Source organism: Callorhinchus milii, unplaced genomic scaffold, assembly GCF_018977255.1.
Source record: "Callorhinchus milii isolate IMCB2004 unplaced genomic scaffold, IMCB_Cmil_1.0 Scaffold2, whole genome shotgun sequence".
NCBI classification, from domain to species: Eukaryota; Metazoa; Chordata; class Chondrichthyes; order Chimaeriformes; family Callorhinchidae; genus Callorhinchus; species Callorhinchus milii.
Window position 1 is genome coordinate 33259645 of NW_024704743.1, and position 16865 is coordinate 33276509.

The following is a 16865-nucleotide window of genomic DNA, read 5'->3' on the forward strand; positions in this document are numbered from 1 at the left end:
ACTCAAGTGCTTCTGCAGCAACTCCCAACGTTGTATAATAACTTAGCACAGAGTCAAGATTGGTGCTGCACATTGCTTCAGTATCTCAGTTTGAGCATGATATGAAAATATGCTGGCTTAATACTGTTCCTGTCCATAAATGTAGCAAATACATTGATGTGGTTTGGTCACTGTTTTGTAGAAGGCTTATGTCACTTTGCACTTAGAATTGTAGCATTGCAATGAAGAATTCTATTCAGAATTGAGTTAGTTTTCATATACTTTTATTAGAATTTTAAATTCCAAACTGTTGCACACCGTATATCCACAGTTGTTTGGAAATCGTGACAATTTTAATTTTCAGATGGCTTGGATCTTCCCCTATCCTTGGGTAAGGAAGGGATGTGAAATCTACCTCAGTGATGGCAGCTGGAGGTAGACTTTTTATGGCTGCTTCAGTTACCTTACATCCTTACCAGCGGAGATAGAGCTGTCATTGGCAGAATTGGCTGTGATGGTCCTTAGTTAAATAGCCTGCTCTCACAGGAAAAAATAGGAACAGGAGTAGGCCATTCAGCTCCTCGAACCATTCTATTAGATCATGGCTGATCTATACCTCAACTCCAATTATTATTATGATGATTAATGTGAGTCCACATGTGAAGAAAGACCACTTGGGAAATGGTGCAGATCAGTACCCCTTGAAAAGTCCGCTAGCAAGAGTTGACCACGTTAGGAAAATTGAAGGGGAGTGGGGCGACCGGACAGTGTTGCAGATTTATCATTTAATAATAATTTTAATAATAACCTATAAACTGGCTGATCTGGTCAAGCAACTGATCAGGTCAACCGCAATTTAAATTTTCTGCTTACAAACTATTCACTGGCTCCACTGGTCTCATCTGATCTGCTTCACCATGATTTACAGCTTGTGTTTGGCAATATTTTTAAATATATTGCTGCAGTGGAAAAGCAGCAAAAGGACGTGAGTGTATGAAATGAATGAAGTTGCACAACACCAACCGCAGACTGATGAAATCCTTCATCGCTTGATATTTTACACCAGTCACCTTCCCCACTGAAATATTATAAAAATAATGATGCGCTGCACTTATTTCCTAAAAATAAAATACTTAGGCAGGGCGAAACGTTAGGCAAGTTTCCTTACTCCATGCTCCTCTGTTTACCTAGCAGTATGTAGGAACCCGGTTGTTAGTCGATTGGCAGATCACTTTCCGGGGGGTAATAATCCCTTCAAAAAATAATATTAATAATAATAATTTGGTCACCCAATCCATGACTGTTTGTGGGACACTGCTGTAAGCAATTGGCTGTTACGTATCGTCCGCAAAATATACAGTCAATTCACTTTACAGTATATTCTGTTATGCGTTTTTGAGAAGGTTCTCGAAGACGTGAAAAGGCGGAATATCAAATGCAAGGATTATTATTAATATAATTATAAATGCCCCAAAGCACTTTACAAACCAGATTTGATAGGAAATTAAGTCAAGCACTCCGGGACGCTACCTGTGAAGGGTGTATTGAAATGAAAGTTGTTGTTACAAATAAATGTTTTGACTGTCCTTCGGATGAGACATTTAAACCCAGGTCCCGCCTGCCTGTTCAGGTGGCGTTAAAGATCCCATGGCACTATTTGAAAAGTGAAGGGAGTTACACTTGGTGTCCTGGCCAACAATCCCCCAAATAAAATTATTAATTCACTGGCTGTTTCTGGCTTATTGGTGTGTACATATTGGCCTCCGTGTTTGACTACAAAATACACAGTCACTACACTTTACAGTAAAATCCTATAAAGCTCTTTGAGACGTCTTTCGAAGTGAAGTGCACTATATCAAATACAAAGATTATTATTATTGTCAAATAAATGCTATGCCAATTGATGCCAGCAACGTCCCCTAAACAGTAACATTAGGAGCCAATTATTTTGAATTTGGGTGTCAATTTGGATTAAGCTAGGAATATAAAATAGGACAACAGGGAAAAAGACCCCATATAATCTTTCAAACAGCATATCTATCCCTTTTCTTCCATAAAATATATGGTATAGTTGTTGTATAGGCAAATGCAACAGTCAATGAATGCACTTGAAACTAAAGAGGAAAAGAAACGAGAATATGGGAAGAAAGAGAGAAAAGAAATTGGGAGAAATGAAACAGTTTCAAGGTCATGGTACAAGGGTGGAGATGTTTTTAGTTGAAGTAAGAGTTGACCACTAATTCCGTTCCCATGGTTTTTCGCAAACATTTCCGAGTAGAAAAAGAGGAACTAAAATTTATTGCTGTGTTGCTGCTTGAAAGCTAATGAATGTAGCTCTCCACTGATACATCTGAGCATCCAATATTCATTAGCAGCACTGGCCTAGAGGTGATGGAATCGAGTGATGTAGAATCTGGATCTTAATCCTTGAGTTTTTCTCCAAACATTTTAAGGGCAAAATATTTTTGCTTCCCTTTAGTTTTGTTCGTTAATTGACCTGGTACTGTCCCTGGTTTTCAGTGGGGAGCGACGAGCAACAACCTTTTCCTGATTGCTGCAGTCGATCTGAACTTGGTTGCCAAAAATGAGCAGCAACATCATAGATACGTCTGCCTCCAACTGTTCCCTTGTGATGGGCACCGGCTCTGCTATCTGATCCAAACAGCTTTCTGTGGAGTCTTGTAGCTCAGTGGTTAGAGCACTCGCCTCACAAGCGAGAGAACCTGGGTTTGATTCCTGGCAGGGGGAAACATTGGGCAAGTTTCCTTACTCCACACGCCTCTGTTTACCTAGCAGTAAATAGGAACCCGGTTGTTAGTCGATTGGCGGATTGCTTTTCCAAGGATAATAATCCCTTCAAAAAATAATAAAAAATAAATGCTAATAGATAATTCGGTCATTCAATCTACGACTATTTGTGGGACACGGCTGTGGGCAATTGGTTGCCGCTTTTTAACCAGAAAAACATACAGTCAATTCACTTTACAGTATATTCTGTGAAGCACTTTGAGACGTCTAGAAGACATGATAAGGGCTATATCAAATGCAAGGATTATTATATATTCTTCAATTGGAAGCTCAAAGAGTGAGTCCAGGGAAGCAAATTGACTGATCACAGCTGAGCCTCATCCTGTCTTCATCTAACGTCTGCAGACGTTATACCTTGGATAATACAGGGTGACCAAAAAGTTGTGATACCATTACAATGTCTAATATGTCTTAAAGAAATTATGATATTTTTGTTTCTTTTTAGATAATAGGGTAGATATCATGACTTTTTGGTCACCCTGTACAATCACAATGATGTTGAGGAACAGCGCGATCTCCAGGTGGTGCAGCTCACAGATTCATTAAAGGTCAGAATGCAGCTAGAAAAGACCATTAAAAAGGCTAAATGAGTTTAGGTTTTGACAACCCAGATAATAATAATAATTATAAACCTTGCATTTGATATAACACCTTATCACGTCATTGAGATATTGCAAGGCCCTTCACAGAATGTACTGTAAAGTGAATTGACTGTGTATTTTATGGGTGAAAGGCGGCAGCCAATTGCACAAACAGTCGTGGATTGAGGATGCACGAGGCAGTGCAAAGGAGGCTTCGGCAGCCTTGGCAACAATAACAATAACTCAGAGTAAAGCAGACCAATTGCTTCAGTCTCGCAGAAATGAAACTAAATCCAAAGAGTGTGTATTTTCATACCATGTGAGGCCCAAATTTCCACTTTCCCTTTATATTTAGAAAATAGCACAGCATTGTGTAACTTTCTTAAATTCAGGCTTGATTTGGAAGACGATACCATTTTTAAAAACTGCAGAAAATTGTTTTACAAATTGAGACACAATTTAAGAAATTCCCATAATTATGCTCGATCTGCTATTTTAAGGCAAAATTGTCTTTCGTGTTCAGGCTAAGTGGAATTTGAAGTCACAAGAGCCAATGTTCGAGGCAAACACCATGTGAAGGGCGCTATATAAGTGTAAGGTGTTGTTGTGAACAGATCATGTAAGACATGCTGTTGGTATTGTCAGGAGAGGTCAGGTGTGGTGTTTGAGGGCAGGGAAGGCTCGGGCTGAGGATTACCATCGAGTGCTGGGTACTGGGGAATCCTCGTCCTTCTGCAGGAAGCCATAGAATATAGGAACGTAAGAATTGCTGGACGAATGAAGACCCAGGTCCATCTAGTTTGCCTTCCCTAGTCCAAGCTGTCGCATGCACGTATCATGTCCCAAACTATCTACTGTATCATCTTGGGATGCCCAGGAGGAATTGCTGATCTTTTTCTCCTTTGTTTGGATACGAGAGAAGGAAGTCACGATTGCTTTTTGAGTGATGTTCCTGTCTCCTTTTCCTGTAGGTGCTGTAGGTATCTCTGTATCTTCTGAGGCATTTTGCAACAGGGGTGGCAGAAAGAGAGAGAGAGAGGGAAAGACAGAAAGAGAGACACAGGGCGGGAAAGAGAAGAGATTACTTTAGTCATTAAATATACACTTACACATTGCAAAATCCAACAGCCATGAAGTAAATGACCAATTAATCAATTTATTTGGAGCATTTTTGGCAACAATACCAGGAGAACCTGCCTTCTCTCTTTATATAGTGTTGTGACCTTTAATGTCCATCTGAAGAGCAGACAGATGACCTCTAGGTTTAATCAAACATGTTGCCTCCGACAATGCAGCACTCCCCCAGAACTACACTGAGATGTTAGAATAGACTATGAGTTCAAGTCCTGATTAGAGCTTGAATCAACATACTTCTGACCCGGAGACGAACATGCTACTAATTGACTCCAAACTTGAACTGGATAACAGTAGAGATGTGGAATCCTAGCTGATTTGTTTTCTTTTTCTGTCCCCTCCCCCAACTCAATGAAATTGAAGATCAATGATGTTTACATTGGCTGCCGCGTTTCGCTCACAAATATACAGTCAATTCACTTTACAGTATAGTCTGTGAAGCGCTTTGAGACGTCTAGAAGACATGAAAAGCACTCTATCAAATGCAAGGATTATTATAATGATATCAATAACATATCAATAGTTGACAAAGAGGTCGTGATGGTGTTTGTCTTGTCTCTCTCTAACATAAATCAACCTTTTTTTTATAGTCGTTTTTTCTGTGAGTTGGATCAAGAGAGAAACTTCCCTCAGATATTAGAAGGTAACTGGATCACAAATCCTCACTTTAGTCAAGATCATCCTGTATTGCTGATTCAAGTGGGACAGTCAGAGGAATATAAAGTTACCTTTGAATTCATTGAGCTAAAAAGCATTGAAAACTAACCGGAATATATTCTCACTGCAGTTGGATGGGATGCAGCACGCTCAATGACTAATTTTTAACAACTATGATGGTGGCATCTAAACAGTGCTCTCATTGGGACCTCGCTATTTATCTACAACTCCTGTGAAAGAAATGGCATTTTTTGCAGAAAATCTCCAATATCTTATCCAGAGGAAGACTTGAACCTCGAGGTGATCACAACATCTATAATAATAATCCTTGCATTTGATATAGCACCTGACCATGTGGCTGAGACATCTCAAAGCGCTTCACAGAATATACTATAAAGTGAATTGATTGGTGGGTGAAACACAGCAGCCAATTGCACACAGTAGCCTTCGATTGACTAACCAAATTATTCTCATGAGTTTATTTGTTTTATTTGAAGAGCTTATTAGCCCCAGAAAGTCATACGCCATTCGACTAACAACGGGGGTTCCTACTTACTGCTAGGTAAACAGGCGTGTGGATCTAACTTGCCTAAGGTTTCGCCCTGCCCAGGAATTGAACCAGGATCCTCTCCCTTGCAAGGCGAGTACTCTAACCAATACACTACAGGGCTCCACTGTGAGAAATACAGGGAATTCCCTGGAGGAAATCCTGTTTCAGTTGCGGGAACTTTGCCAGCGGCCACATGAGAGTGATGTGGCTAAAACACTGCTTAGATGCTAACGCACAACTTCTATGGGAATTTTAGTGAAGTTAATTAAATGATGCTAGAGAATCCTCACTTTAAGGGTCTGAAACTATCAATTTAAAATGGTTGTGTTTTTATACAGCTAGAAAGAGCAAAATTATGACTATTTGATAAGGTAGATGCACCTGGCTGAAAACGTATAAATTGAAAAAGCATTTGCAATTTCAAGGCTTTATCCAACTCTAGCAGATATCTAGTCTGGATTTGACATCCTTTTTTCCACAGTCAGTCAAGCATAGAAATAGACACCTTTGTCCAAGCTGGTAATGTGTCAGCATAGACAGACCTGACCTTTAACTCGGTCAGAGAGAAGATTGTTCGAGATTTTTTGAGGTGTTTTTTCAAGCTGACCGTGAATTGATATAGACCAATATTAATGTACAGTATTTAGACAGACGTTATCTTTGAGACAGTTTTGCAATCTGTAGCATTATTTATTAACATGGACGGGTTTACATTTCCATTCCTTGTTACACCCCCACTGTCGTCAGTCTTTCATAATTCATGCCTGTCAATCATCAGATCATGTAAGGCTTTTTATATTTAGTATTCATCGTCAATGAATGCAACCGGAACTTGAACAACTCATATATTAATGGGTGGCAGCTGACATATAATCCTCACACCTGCAGATGCTGTTCCTTCATTCTCGATGCTAATGTGTTGCTGAGTCAGCTTATGTTATACTCTCCCCTTGTTATTTCCACTGCTGTTGCTGCCCACGTTTGAAATAAAAAAGTAAGAATAAAAAACAGACAAGGAAGCCTCAAGGCAGTAGGTTCAGCCATGTTGGAAAAACAGGCTTTGAAAGAACTGAGGATGAGAATAAAGCAGAAACGCATCCTATTGCATTCCCCAAGAGAAGTGCTCCTCACGAAGGTGCAGTGTGAGTTGAATACACAGTGCTGCTCCCTCTGCAATGTTCCTTCAGACATTCACTGGTTAGGGGCAGCACATGTGAAGTAGTGGAGAGTAAAGCTCCATCTACTAACAAGGACACTAATAGATATAACAAACAAACAAACTTTCACTTCGGGAGGACATCTGTTTGCCTCTGTTTGCCTAGCAGTAAGTGGGGGCTCGGTTGTTGGTTGCTTTCCAGGAGTACTAATCCTTCCAAAAAAAAGTGGTCATTCAATCAATGATTGTTTGTGGAACATTGATGTGCCCAATTGGTTGCATACAGCAACGTCCCACAAACAATCATGGATTGAATGACCACTTTTTTTTGGGCGGGATTACAGTCAATCCATTTTACAATATATTCCGTGAAGCGCTTTGAGACGCCTCAATGACATGATAAGGGGCTATATGAAATGCAAGGATTATTATAATTAGCTGAAACAGTAACATTAAAGGCTGCATCTCTTTCTCAGCCCTCCACCCTCATAATCCACTTGAAAACCACCAACTCCTCACTTCAACCCCTCCCAACCCAGCTGCTGACCACACACCAACTTGCCACTCTTTCTGTCTCTTGCTGACAGACATAGTGAACCTGGCCTTCTCCTATGCCACTACCTGCATTTCAGTGCACAGCAATATGAACTCCTCCGACACCGGCCTACGTTTACTGCTAATGATCAGTTATGTCACTGGACTGTACTGAGCTGTACATTTTAGGTGAAAAGGGAATGTGTGCGACAAATAAATCAACTCATAGGCAAATCCTAGAACTGTTGGAATAGCACAGGAAAAGAAACAAGTGCATTGAATGAGAGAAATATAATTCTATTTACATGGTCTAAGAAATTTGAGATTTCATATCATAAGGAAATCTAAAGCAGAAGTTGAAGTTATCTTGATCTGGTGAGTGACAGGAGGAAATGATGTGGCGAGGGTACTTTTAGCACTATAAAACACTCAGCAAACACTCGGCCCCGTGTAGCTGCAAGTTGCTGAGTTGAGCTCAAGTGCAGATCAGTTTTTGAGATCCTCAGTGACACCAGGTAAGCAGTAGATGCCTCAGTTGGCTCATGACAGATGTTGTTTTAATTTGTTTTATATGAGACTTTATGAGTAGAATTGTTGAAAAAGAGAAAATGGATTATGAAGGGAGATATAATCCACATCTTTAGAATAATAATTTTAGGGGATTGTTAAAGATCCCTTGTCACTACTGGAATAGAGAAAGGCATATCCCCCAGTGTCCTGACTGGCAGTCCTCCAGATTAATAGGTTATTCACCTCAGATTGTTTATAATAATAATAATAATAATAATCCTTGCATTTGACATAGTGCTTTTGATGTCTTCTCAACGTCTCAAAGCGCTTCACAGAATAGACTGTAAAGTGAATTGACCGTATATTTGTGGACAAACGCACAGCAGTGTCCCACAAACAGCCGTGGATTGAAAATGATCAATTTATTATTGTTTTGTTTTGGAGGGATTATTATTAGACGTGTGGAGTAAGGAAACTTGCCCAAGGTTTTGCTCTGCCTGGAATTGAACCCAGGTGTCTCGCTTTCAAGGCGACTGCTCTAAACCACTGAGCTACAGGACTCCAAGGGATTTTGCTGATCGTTTGTTCTACACTGTTTAAAAGAGGTCATTACAATTAATGGTAATTGTGAAGAACTTCGAGCCATTTTGAAACTTCTATTAGTTCTTATTTGCTTAAAGTAAGAGTTCACCTCCTGTGATCTGTATTTAACCCTCTGTGACCTGTATTTAACCCTTTGATATTGAGATAGTGGATTAATATCCAGGTGGTTCAATTGTTTGAGTGTTGGACTGTGAGTTGCTAGGCTTTGGATGTGAATCCTAAAGGGTATACTTACCCTTTTGAGGTTAATTATATGAGTACCAAGTCTGAACATGTCCACCTGGAGGGGAAGTAACTAATTGACACTGGAGATTTGCCTGCCTGTAAAGCATATTTCAAGGTACTTGGTCATACTTTGTAGTTCAGCACTGAGATGTGGAGATGTGGACATATCCTTAACCTTTCATGCCGAAGATCTGAAAGCTTTTAAGTCCACAACAAAACATGCTAAGAAACTTTTGGGTAGGGTTGCTGTTTGTCAGTTTTTGTCAATTCATCAACAAATGTTGATGAATAATACCGCCATCATTTTGCTTACATTTTTTCTGATTATTTTGATATTGTGTGATCTTTTCTTCTGCAAAAATGTCCGCAATAAGCAGGAAATTACATCAGAGGCGCTGCCTGCGCTTAGCATGCATGAACAGCGTGCAGGAAATGATGTCCCAGGACCCCTTATGAACTAGAAGTTGGACATTATTGTGGTTCAGAATAATAAATACGTTTAATGATGAGAATTTATTTTCCTCCATTTGGATAGAATTAGAAAACCAGTCAAATATATTGCTTTTTACTGCTTAAAAATCAGAAATTGGCAAGAAACTATTGTTATGAAGTCTAATATATTACCCAGAAGTTTATTATATTGCCCTAAGCCTATTTCAATATGAGAAATGTACAGTAATTATTTCTGGTAAAACAATACTAATGGACGGGGGGGCAAAGTGAAAGTTCTTTTGCTGCCAAGCAATAGTAGGTTTGATGGATTATTGCTTCTATAGGTTTTTTTCCCATTATAATCCAGGATCATTGCAGTCTTTACGTTTTGTGGTAACATACTCACATTTAAAAAGATGCTAAAAGAAATTTATTTCCTGGACAGATGGAACCCATTGTGAATTGTGCACAAAGTAAGTTTGTGAACCTGAACCTTTTCGGTTCGCGTAGCAATGTCAGTTATTTGAAGTTATTTCAGATGTGTTGGAAGAGTAACAATAGCATTTGCTCTGCAGTGGTTAATAATAGTTCAAGTGGGTTTGAGGGACACTGAAGTAATGATACAATCTCAGGGTTTCCTCTTGCTTATTAAGACATAACACACTCCTTCATCATATAAGCAATTCTGTAAATAGGAAACACCTTGAAGTACGTGGCTGATGCTATCAGTTGTCAGAAACTCCAGGGCTGGACTGAGCCAACCCACAACATCAAATTGCATTTATATTGCGCCTTTCAAAAGATACCAACAGATTGCATTTATATAGTGCCTTTCAAATTAGAATTAATTTAAACTTAATTTTTTTTTTTTTAATTTAGTCATTTATATGACTACCTAACAAAGCACCTTCGCTATGCACTCTGTGTTCTGCATCCAGTTTTTAAGGACAGGTTCACATTTCTTTTGTAAGATAGTTATTATTATTTTTCATTCCTCTCCTCCATGTCTTCTCTTGGCACAGACTGATCGAGAGGGAGTCATTCACCCTGTTCTTAAACCTCTGTTAATACTTGCAAAATTCATCTGGGGGGAGGAGGAGGGAAGAGGTAATGGTCCACTAATTTCCCCGGCTCTATTTACTGCAGGGATGAATCTCTGAGACACTACTCTGAATGAAGGAGCTCTATATAAATGCAAGTTGTTGGTGTCGCAAACTCCCTACTTGGGAAATCACGTATGTGTGTGGTCTCTAGTGGAGACATTACTGCACTTCCATAGTGTCTCCCTGTCATATTGATTTTTAAATGCATAAAGTGTATAGAGTGTATAAATGTTACTTACAACTCTTGTGTAAACCTCGACATTACAGAGGAACAAGTAATACACTGAGTCCTTGCAAGCTAATCTCACAAACCAAGGGTGGGGCGGAATAAAGCGGAAGAGAGTTTTGTTTTGCAGCTGCTTGCGGTTATGTTTATCTGTCAATGGTAAGGTCAGCTGATTCAGATCCACAGGGCACCGTGGTTGTTGGTTACTGTAGTTTAAAATCATGTTTTAACTTTTTTTTAAAAAATATATATTTTACAAATATCTGGAATTTCTCGTTGGCACAATCCCCGATACACACTCTGCTCTATGCTGAGTTAGCAGATATTGGACAGGTTAGCAAGTAGAGGTTTTGCAAATAGCCTCAGTATCAGAGTTCAGCAAGGGAAAATGTCATGATGGCACTTTGACAACTCGAGAGTGGCTGACATCACAAGAACAAAGACTTCAGGGGAGGAGGGGACAAAATAAATAATACCACGTTAAGCCATAAGGAAACCAGTTTCAGCTCCTGATCTGTGCTGCATTATGGGATCTCAGCCATGCAGCAAACTAGACCACAATTGACCTCAATGCCACTGTGTTAGGGAAGGAAAATCAGCCAAGGTGTCTTTCTCTGATCGCTATCCAGAGACCCCTTGAAAGGTGTGTTTGTATAGATATGAGGATATCAGGAGGACAAGATGGGGTTTGGCTACAGTCCTCTTCAATTAAACGTCCTGCTGACTCTCACTGCTAAGGCTCACATGAATAGCCATCATCTTACACTGTTTTGCCCACAAAATCTACAGTCAATTCACTTTACAGTATATTCTGTGAAGCGCTTTGAGATGTCTCAGAGATGTGATAAGGTGCTATATCGAATGCAAGAATTATTATTATTACCTGGGCGAGGATAACCGACACAAGATCACAAGAGACTTTCCGTTGAAGAAGATGCCTGTGGAACCGAGCCTCACTAGAAGTCAGAAAACGATTTGAGCACCTGCGGTAGAGGAGAAAAGTGAAGACAAATTGGCCAACAGCAACAAAAATTAATTCACTGAGTTGTTGAATGTTGAATTCCTGGCAATCGGATTCAGGGGCTGTGTCTGCCTGAGGACACCCACGCAGAAGGTTGAAACTGTACTGTGGTTCTCTGGGGGGGGGGGTTTAAGTTCCTGAGATTCTTTCCTAAAGCAAAGTCTACAGCTGGAGCGATGGGGAATGGGTAGAATTATCATTATCTTATCCTGAAAATAGGTTTGACAGCTGAGGTATTGCAGGCCTGGAGATCCTGTCCGGTCAATGAACTTGGTGGGTGGGGAGGGGGGGAGAGGGAAAGGAAGGCTGGTTCCCTTTTGCTGCATTGCTGTTGTGTGCATACAGGACTGCTGGTGATGCCCACCCTACGTCTGAAATAAACTAGTGCAGGTTTGACCATCTAATATTGGGAAGGATATTATTTACTCTTGAGAACATTCAGCAGTAGGTAACCATGATTTCTGTGGAGCGTGAACTTGCTTTGCGTTTTTTTTGTGAGCAAATTTTTGTGGGAAAGGTTTTGAATAATACATTGCCATTGTGTACTGTAGGTCATTTGTAATGATTTCAAGATGCTTAGAAAGGAATATTAGGAGCTTGAAAAGATGTAAGAACTAAATCCTTACAGGTTGTTTGGCTCGTGCTGGGGGTCACACAAGCAGTCCTATCCATTGCACCTTCCTTATGTAAGTCCCACAGTCAGATCGGACTTGCTTCGAAAACTGGTCAAGAATGTCAGAGCATTAAAACGCCTTGTCGTCACAAGAAAGCATTCGGCAAACGTTTCCTCATTTTGGTTACTAACCAAAGGTTTGAGGTGAGGTCTATTCTTGTCTTAGCATTTAGTTTCACCATATTGTGGTATAGCGTAAAGGAATGGAAGGATCAGGCATGTGGCTTAGCCATTGGCATAAGGTTAATCTGGATCCTCTCCAAAAGTGCATTTTTTCTCCTTTCCCCAGGCTTGTATAAACTAATCAATTGTTGAAGACTTGTATTTAGATGTGCGCGAGACACTGATCCGTGTGAAGGACGCAATATAAATGCAAGTTGTTGTTGTAGATATACTCGCATTTTAAACGCTCGGTAGCCTTGTTTAACTTTGGCTCCTGAACAGACTCTCTAGAGTGATAATCCCAGGACAGTTGATCCAGGGTCACTGACACCCATATAATGCAAACAGACAGTTTTCAATCCCACCCTGTATAATGGATATTGAATTCCTTGTTGTGATGGACACTGGCATTGTTCAGTTTCACTGCACAGTACGCCACTTCATGCATGTGACCCATGGAGATAGTGGGGAGATTGAGATAGATAGAGTGTATGAGCTGGACTTGCGTAGCTGGAGTGATGAACTGCTGCTACTAATAATACACATGACTGATACAGCAGTGCAGGACTCTGTCCTTTCCAAGTGGAAGCAAAATAGGGTTTACAGGAGAATCTCCCCAGCCGAGCCACTTCCAACCACAAGTGCACAGTGGGACAAGCCAGTAAACATCGAACAGCTGACGTGTACCAGTCCAGCTATACTCAGGTAGTGCTCTGCTATCAAACCACGGGAGGGAATTAGGGGCGGTTTGATGCTGACCGACTCAGATCAACCTAAGTCTAAGTCATCAACCACAAGGAAGGCCCGAACAGGCAAGATATAGCGGAGACCTTCAATCCATCAGTCGCGGCCCAGACATGAATCTGGGTCCGAGAGATGACAGGTCAGTGATTATGTGCAATGAGCAGCTCATGTAATAGATTTGAGCCTTTTTAAACTGTAAGGTGTCCTGACTTTTGTTAAATGGCAATCAGTTACCAAGCAGCCGAGATACAGCTCATCTCCGGCCTGATAAACAGTGCACGATGTGACCTTGACAAAAAGGAAGATTTTTTTTTAAAAAAAGGAGGAAAGAAAGGATAAGGTTTAAATGGACACTTTGTAGTTCACTCTTTTCCAGTGACCTGTATGTCAGCCTCACAATGTCAAATCGACAGTAAAATTGGCCCACGCCCTCCGTATTTAATCCGGCTATCGCCATTAAAGGAATTTCTCCTTGAAGCAAGCCCATTGTGCAATGACCTTTTCTTTGAGCGTTTCTTTTAAAAATTCATTCCTCTGAGAAATTCATGACCACTTTGTCTTCATGATCTGTTTGTTTATGAGATAAAAGTTGATTTAATAAATGTACTCACTCACAGTTGGGAGGAAGCAGAGATTGATTTGATAAATGGACTGTAGTTACCTAGAACTAGGAGAAAGCAGAGAGTGTTGAGACTTAGTGCCTAAGTGCCGAATTAAACTCTTTCGGGAACATACAGTGTTCCATTTAACGTATTACCCAATTTGTCCCAGCTACTGGCCCCTTTCTGAAGCACGTTCTGTATTTATAAAGACTCCAATACATAACTAAACTTCTCGTGGTTTGACCTTAAGACCATCATGTTAAAATGCAGAACTGCAATAAACCAGACTTCTAATTGAAACTGAATGGAAAGACTTTCCAAAACCTTGCACAGTCATAAATTTAACTTATCTTATTACTCTGATGAAGTGGTCAGATGACCATACCACCAGTAAAGTGTGCTGTTGCAGCAATGACAGTATCAAGTTGTTTCTGGTGTCCTGGGTTTTACCACCTTCCCTTGTAACTTTCTGTGTAAATAATAATGATAATAATCCTTGTATTTGATATAGTGTCTTATCACACTGTCAAGACGTCTCAAAGCACTTTACGGGATATACTGTAAAGTGGACATGATTGTGTATTTTGTGGGCAAAAAACACAACAATGTCCTACAATCAGCCATGGAGTGAGTGACCAATTTTATTTGGGGGATTATTGGCCAGGACACCAGGAGAAACTGCCTTCTCTTTTCAAATAGTGCAATGGGATCTTTAACATCCACCTGAACAGGCAGACGGGACCTCGGTGTAATGTCTCATCTGAAGGACAGAAGAAATACTTGCCTGTCCTAAACCAGGCCTTCAAAACCCCCAAATCCGTGCTGTGCACGAGGAGTTTTACCCATCCCGATACCATTAGCAATGTGTACCTTGGAAAAGCATTCCAGCTCTACTCCTGACAAAGGTTGAGATAGTGCCAGTGTGGAGGAGAACACCCAGTGAGTGCAAAGAACCAGTCTCCAAAACAAGCTAAAATGAAAAGTACTATAATTTATTTTTAAAAAACGGCCCAGTTGTGGGTAGCGAGGCCGAGTGTTTTTCAGATACTATCATGAGGCTGAATTGCTCTCAAAATCAGTTCTTTGCAAATCTCTACATCTGAATGGATGACGTCCGAGATGATGTGTTAGTGAAGAGGGAACGAAATCAGCAGTGGACACACTGCCTGACCTTCCAACCTAGTTGCTAAGCAATCATGAGAATATTCTATGTGACCTCTCCACAGCAAATTGACTCAGCACCTTTGGTAAAATAATATCGTCCTCCACAGGTAGGAGATGACCTTTTAACCTTGCAGGACAATCTCAGACAATTCCTATCGGAGTCTTTATGAACCAGGGCCCAGAATCTTCTTTATGCAAATTAATATCCAGTGGATCATTTCTGATGGGAACATTGTAATAATTACTACAGGACCTTTCAGATTTGCTCAGTAATGGACGTTTGCTGTTATTTGCCACGAAGGTTGAGATAAGTGCACAAGCGGTTCGTTCCCCTGCCCATCAGTGGTGGTTATAGTCATGTACAATAATGTGTGTGGGATGAGTTATTTGTGATTTCTGAAACTATTTAAATAGTTGAGAATGTCCAAATAAACAGCTGTAGAAAGATGAAGCTTGCTGCGTTCGCAAGCAGCTGCCAGTTACTCTCTCTAGAACACATGACGCAGAATCCCAGGCTGCACCCAAGTCTCCCCACTTCCCCTCTGTTTCTCTCTGTAAAGCCCCCCCCCTTGAGATAATGCTACTTTTAGTCCCAGCCAGAACGCAGCAAGCAGCTGGGCGAGGAGAAATTCTTCATTGGTCTTTTTGTCTGAAGTGAAATGAAGACAGTAGACTGTGGGTTGCAATCTGTCGCTGCTTGGAAGAGAAGCAGATTATCAGCTGCTCTGAAGGCAACATATCTGTAGATAGACCAGGGGAAGCCTGCACAGGATTTAGGTAGGGAGGAGTGAACGATCCACACTGTGCAGATGCCTGAGAAGTTGAAATTCCTCCACTAACTGTGTTGACGGAGCCTACAATTCATTCCTGTGTTAGCAGCACTCAAGGTAGGTGTACAACAACAACAACAAGATTCCATTTATAAAGGTGTAGGATTATACATGATTGTAATGCTGTTAAGATGCAGTTACTTGTTTAAACGTAAATGTACAGTTCAGTTTTGACTATGGTGTGGTTCTGTGTCAAAGTTGCCAGTTCTCGTAGAATTAAGTCAAGACCTCAGTGTAATTTTCACTAATAAGCTGCAACCTGTTCAATAGGAAATAAATGGCCTCGGTATGATACCTCTTACCAGAACATGCTTTCCTTATGGTTCCCAAATACAGTGTTATTGAAAAACTTCATACAGCTGTTGATACTCCTTTTGATATTCTTTCAGTCTGTTTTTCTTCACTTCCTGTGGTTTGCTTATTGAGTACCATTGAGGGCAGTGTGCTGAGACCTGGAGGAGATTCAGATAATTCCAGCTGTGTCCCATAAAATGCATAATTCTGCATAAGGTTTGATTCCCATTGCATGCAAGTTTCATCCACTGTTGTTGGGAACAGCTGGAACATTTTGGGAACTGAATTTTGTTGTGTCCAAAGACATATGAACGGTAAAGCACTTTGAGATGTTTCCCTGACACGAAAGAGGCTATATAAAATGTAAATTGTACTGTATATTACAGAGTTCATTTCTTTTTTTCAAAAATATATATGATTTCCAATGTGATGTTTCTGGCAAGTAAAACTGAAGTGTTCTCCAAACTCGAGTTAATTTATTGTTGGAACATTTAAAAAATGTCTACAAAAGCAACAACAAAATTACATTTGTATAGCGCCTTTCACGTTGAGAGGACGTCCCAACATGCTGGACAATCAGTGTTTTGGAGCCAAGCTGGGGGTCGGGATCAGAGAGGGTGGATAGCATTGGAGGGGGAAAGGAGGGTGATCAAGGGCAGGGTCAAGATAAGAGTGATAAGAGCCTTGATAAGAGTGAGTTGCGGTGAAAGGTCTAGTGTTGAGCTCTTTGCTTGACTATAAGATTTATGTGGTCTGCAGTGAAGTGGACTCAGGGCATTTACAGTTCTTGGCACAGTTATCATGAATGAATGGGATTAGTTTACCAAGGTCTGGGATTTTTCTCTTTCCCTTGCCACCTCCTCCTCCCCTGGGACAA

At 40.5% G+C, this 16865-nt stretch overlaps 1 protein-coding gene across 3 annotated transcripts in view; it reads left to right on the top strand.

The window, feature by feature from the left end:
* The first annotated feature begins 7846 nt into the window (after window positions 1-7846).
* Window positions 7847-16865, top strand: part of ripor2 (RHO family interacting cell polarization regulator 2) — a 61125-nt gene continuing 52106 nt past the window's right edge. For 2 of the 3 annotated variants that reach the window (XM_007902604.2, XM_042332116.1), the window contains exon 1: window positions 7847-7914. Coding sequence is in view for 1 of the 3 variants with exons in the window: in XM_007902603.2 (XP_007900794.2) it covers window positions 13231-13237 (7 nt within the window). In the remaining 2 variants the exon portion in view is untranslated. Of the gene's footprint in view, window positions 7915-13028; window positions 13238-16865 lie in introns of those variants that run through there. The other variant, XM_007902603.2, reaches the window with a different exon arrangement.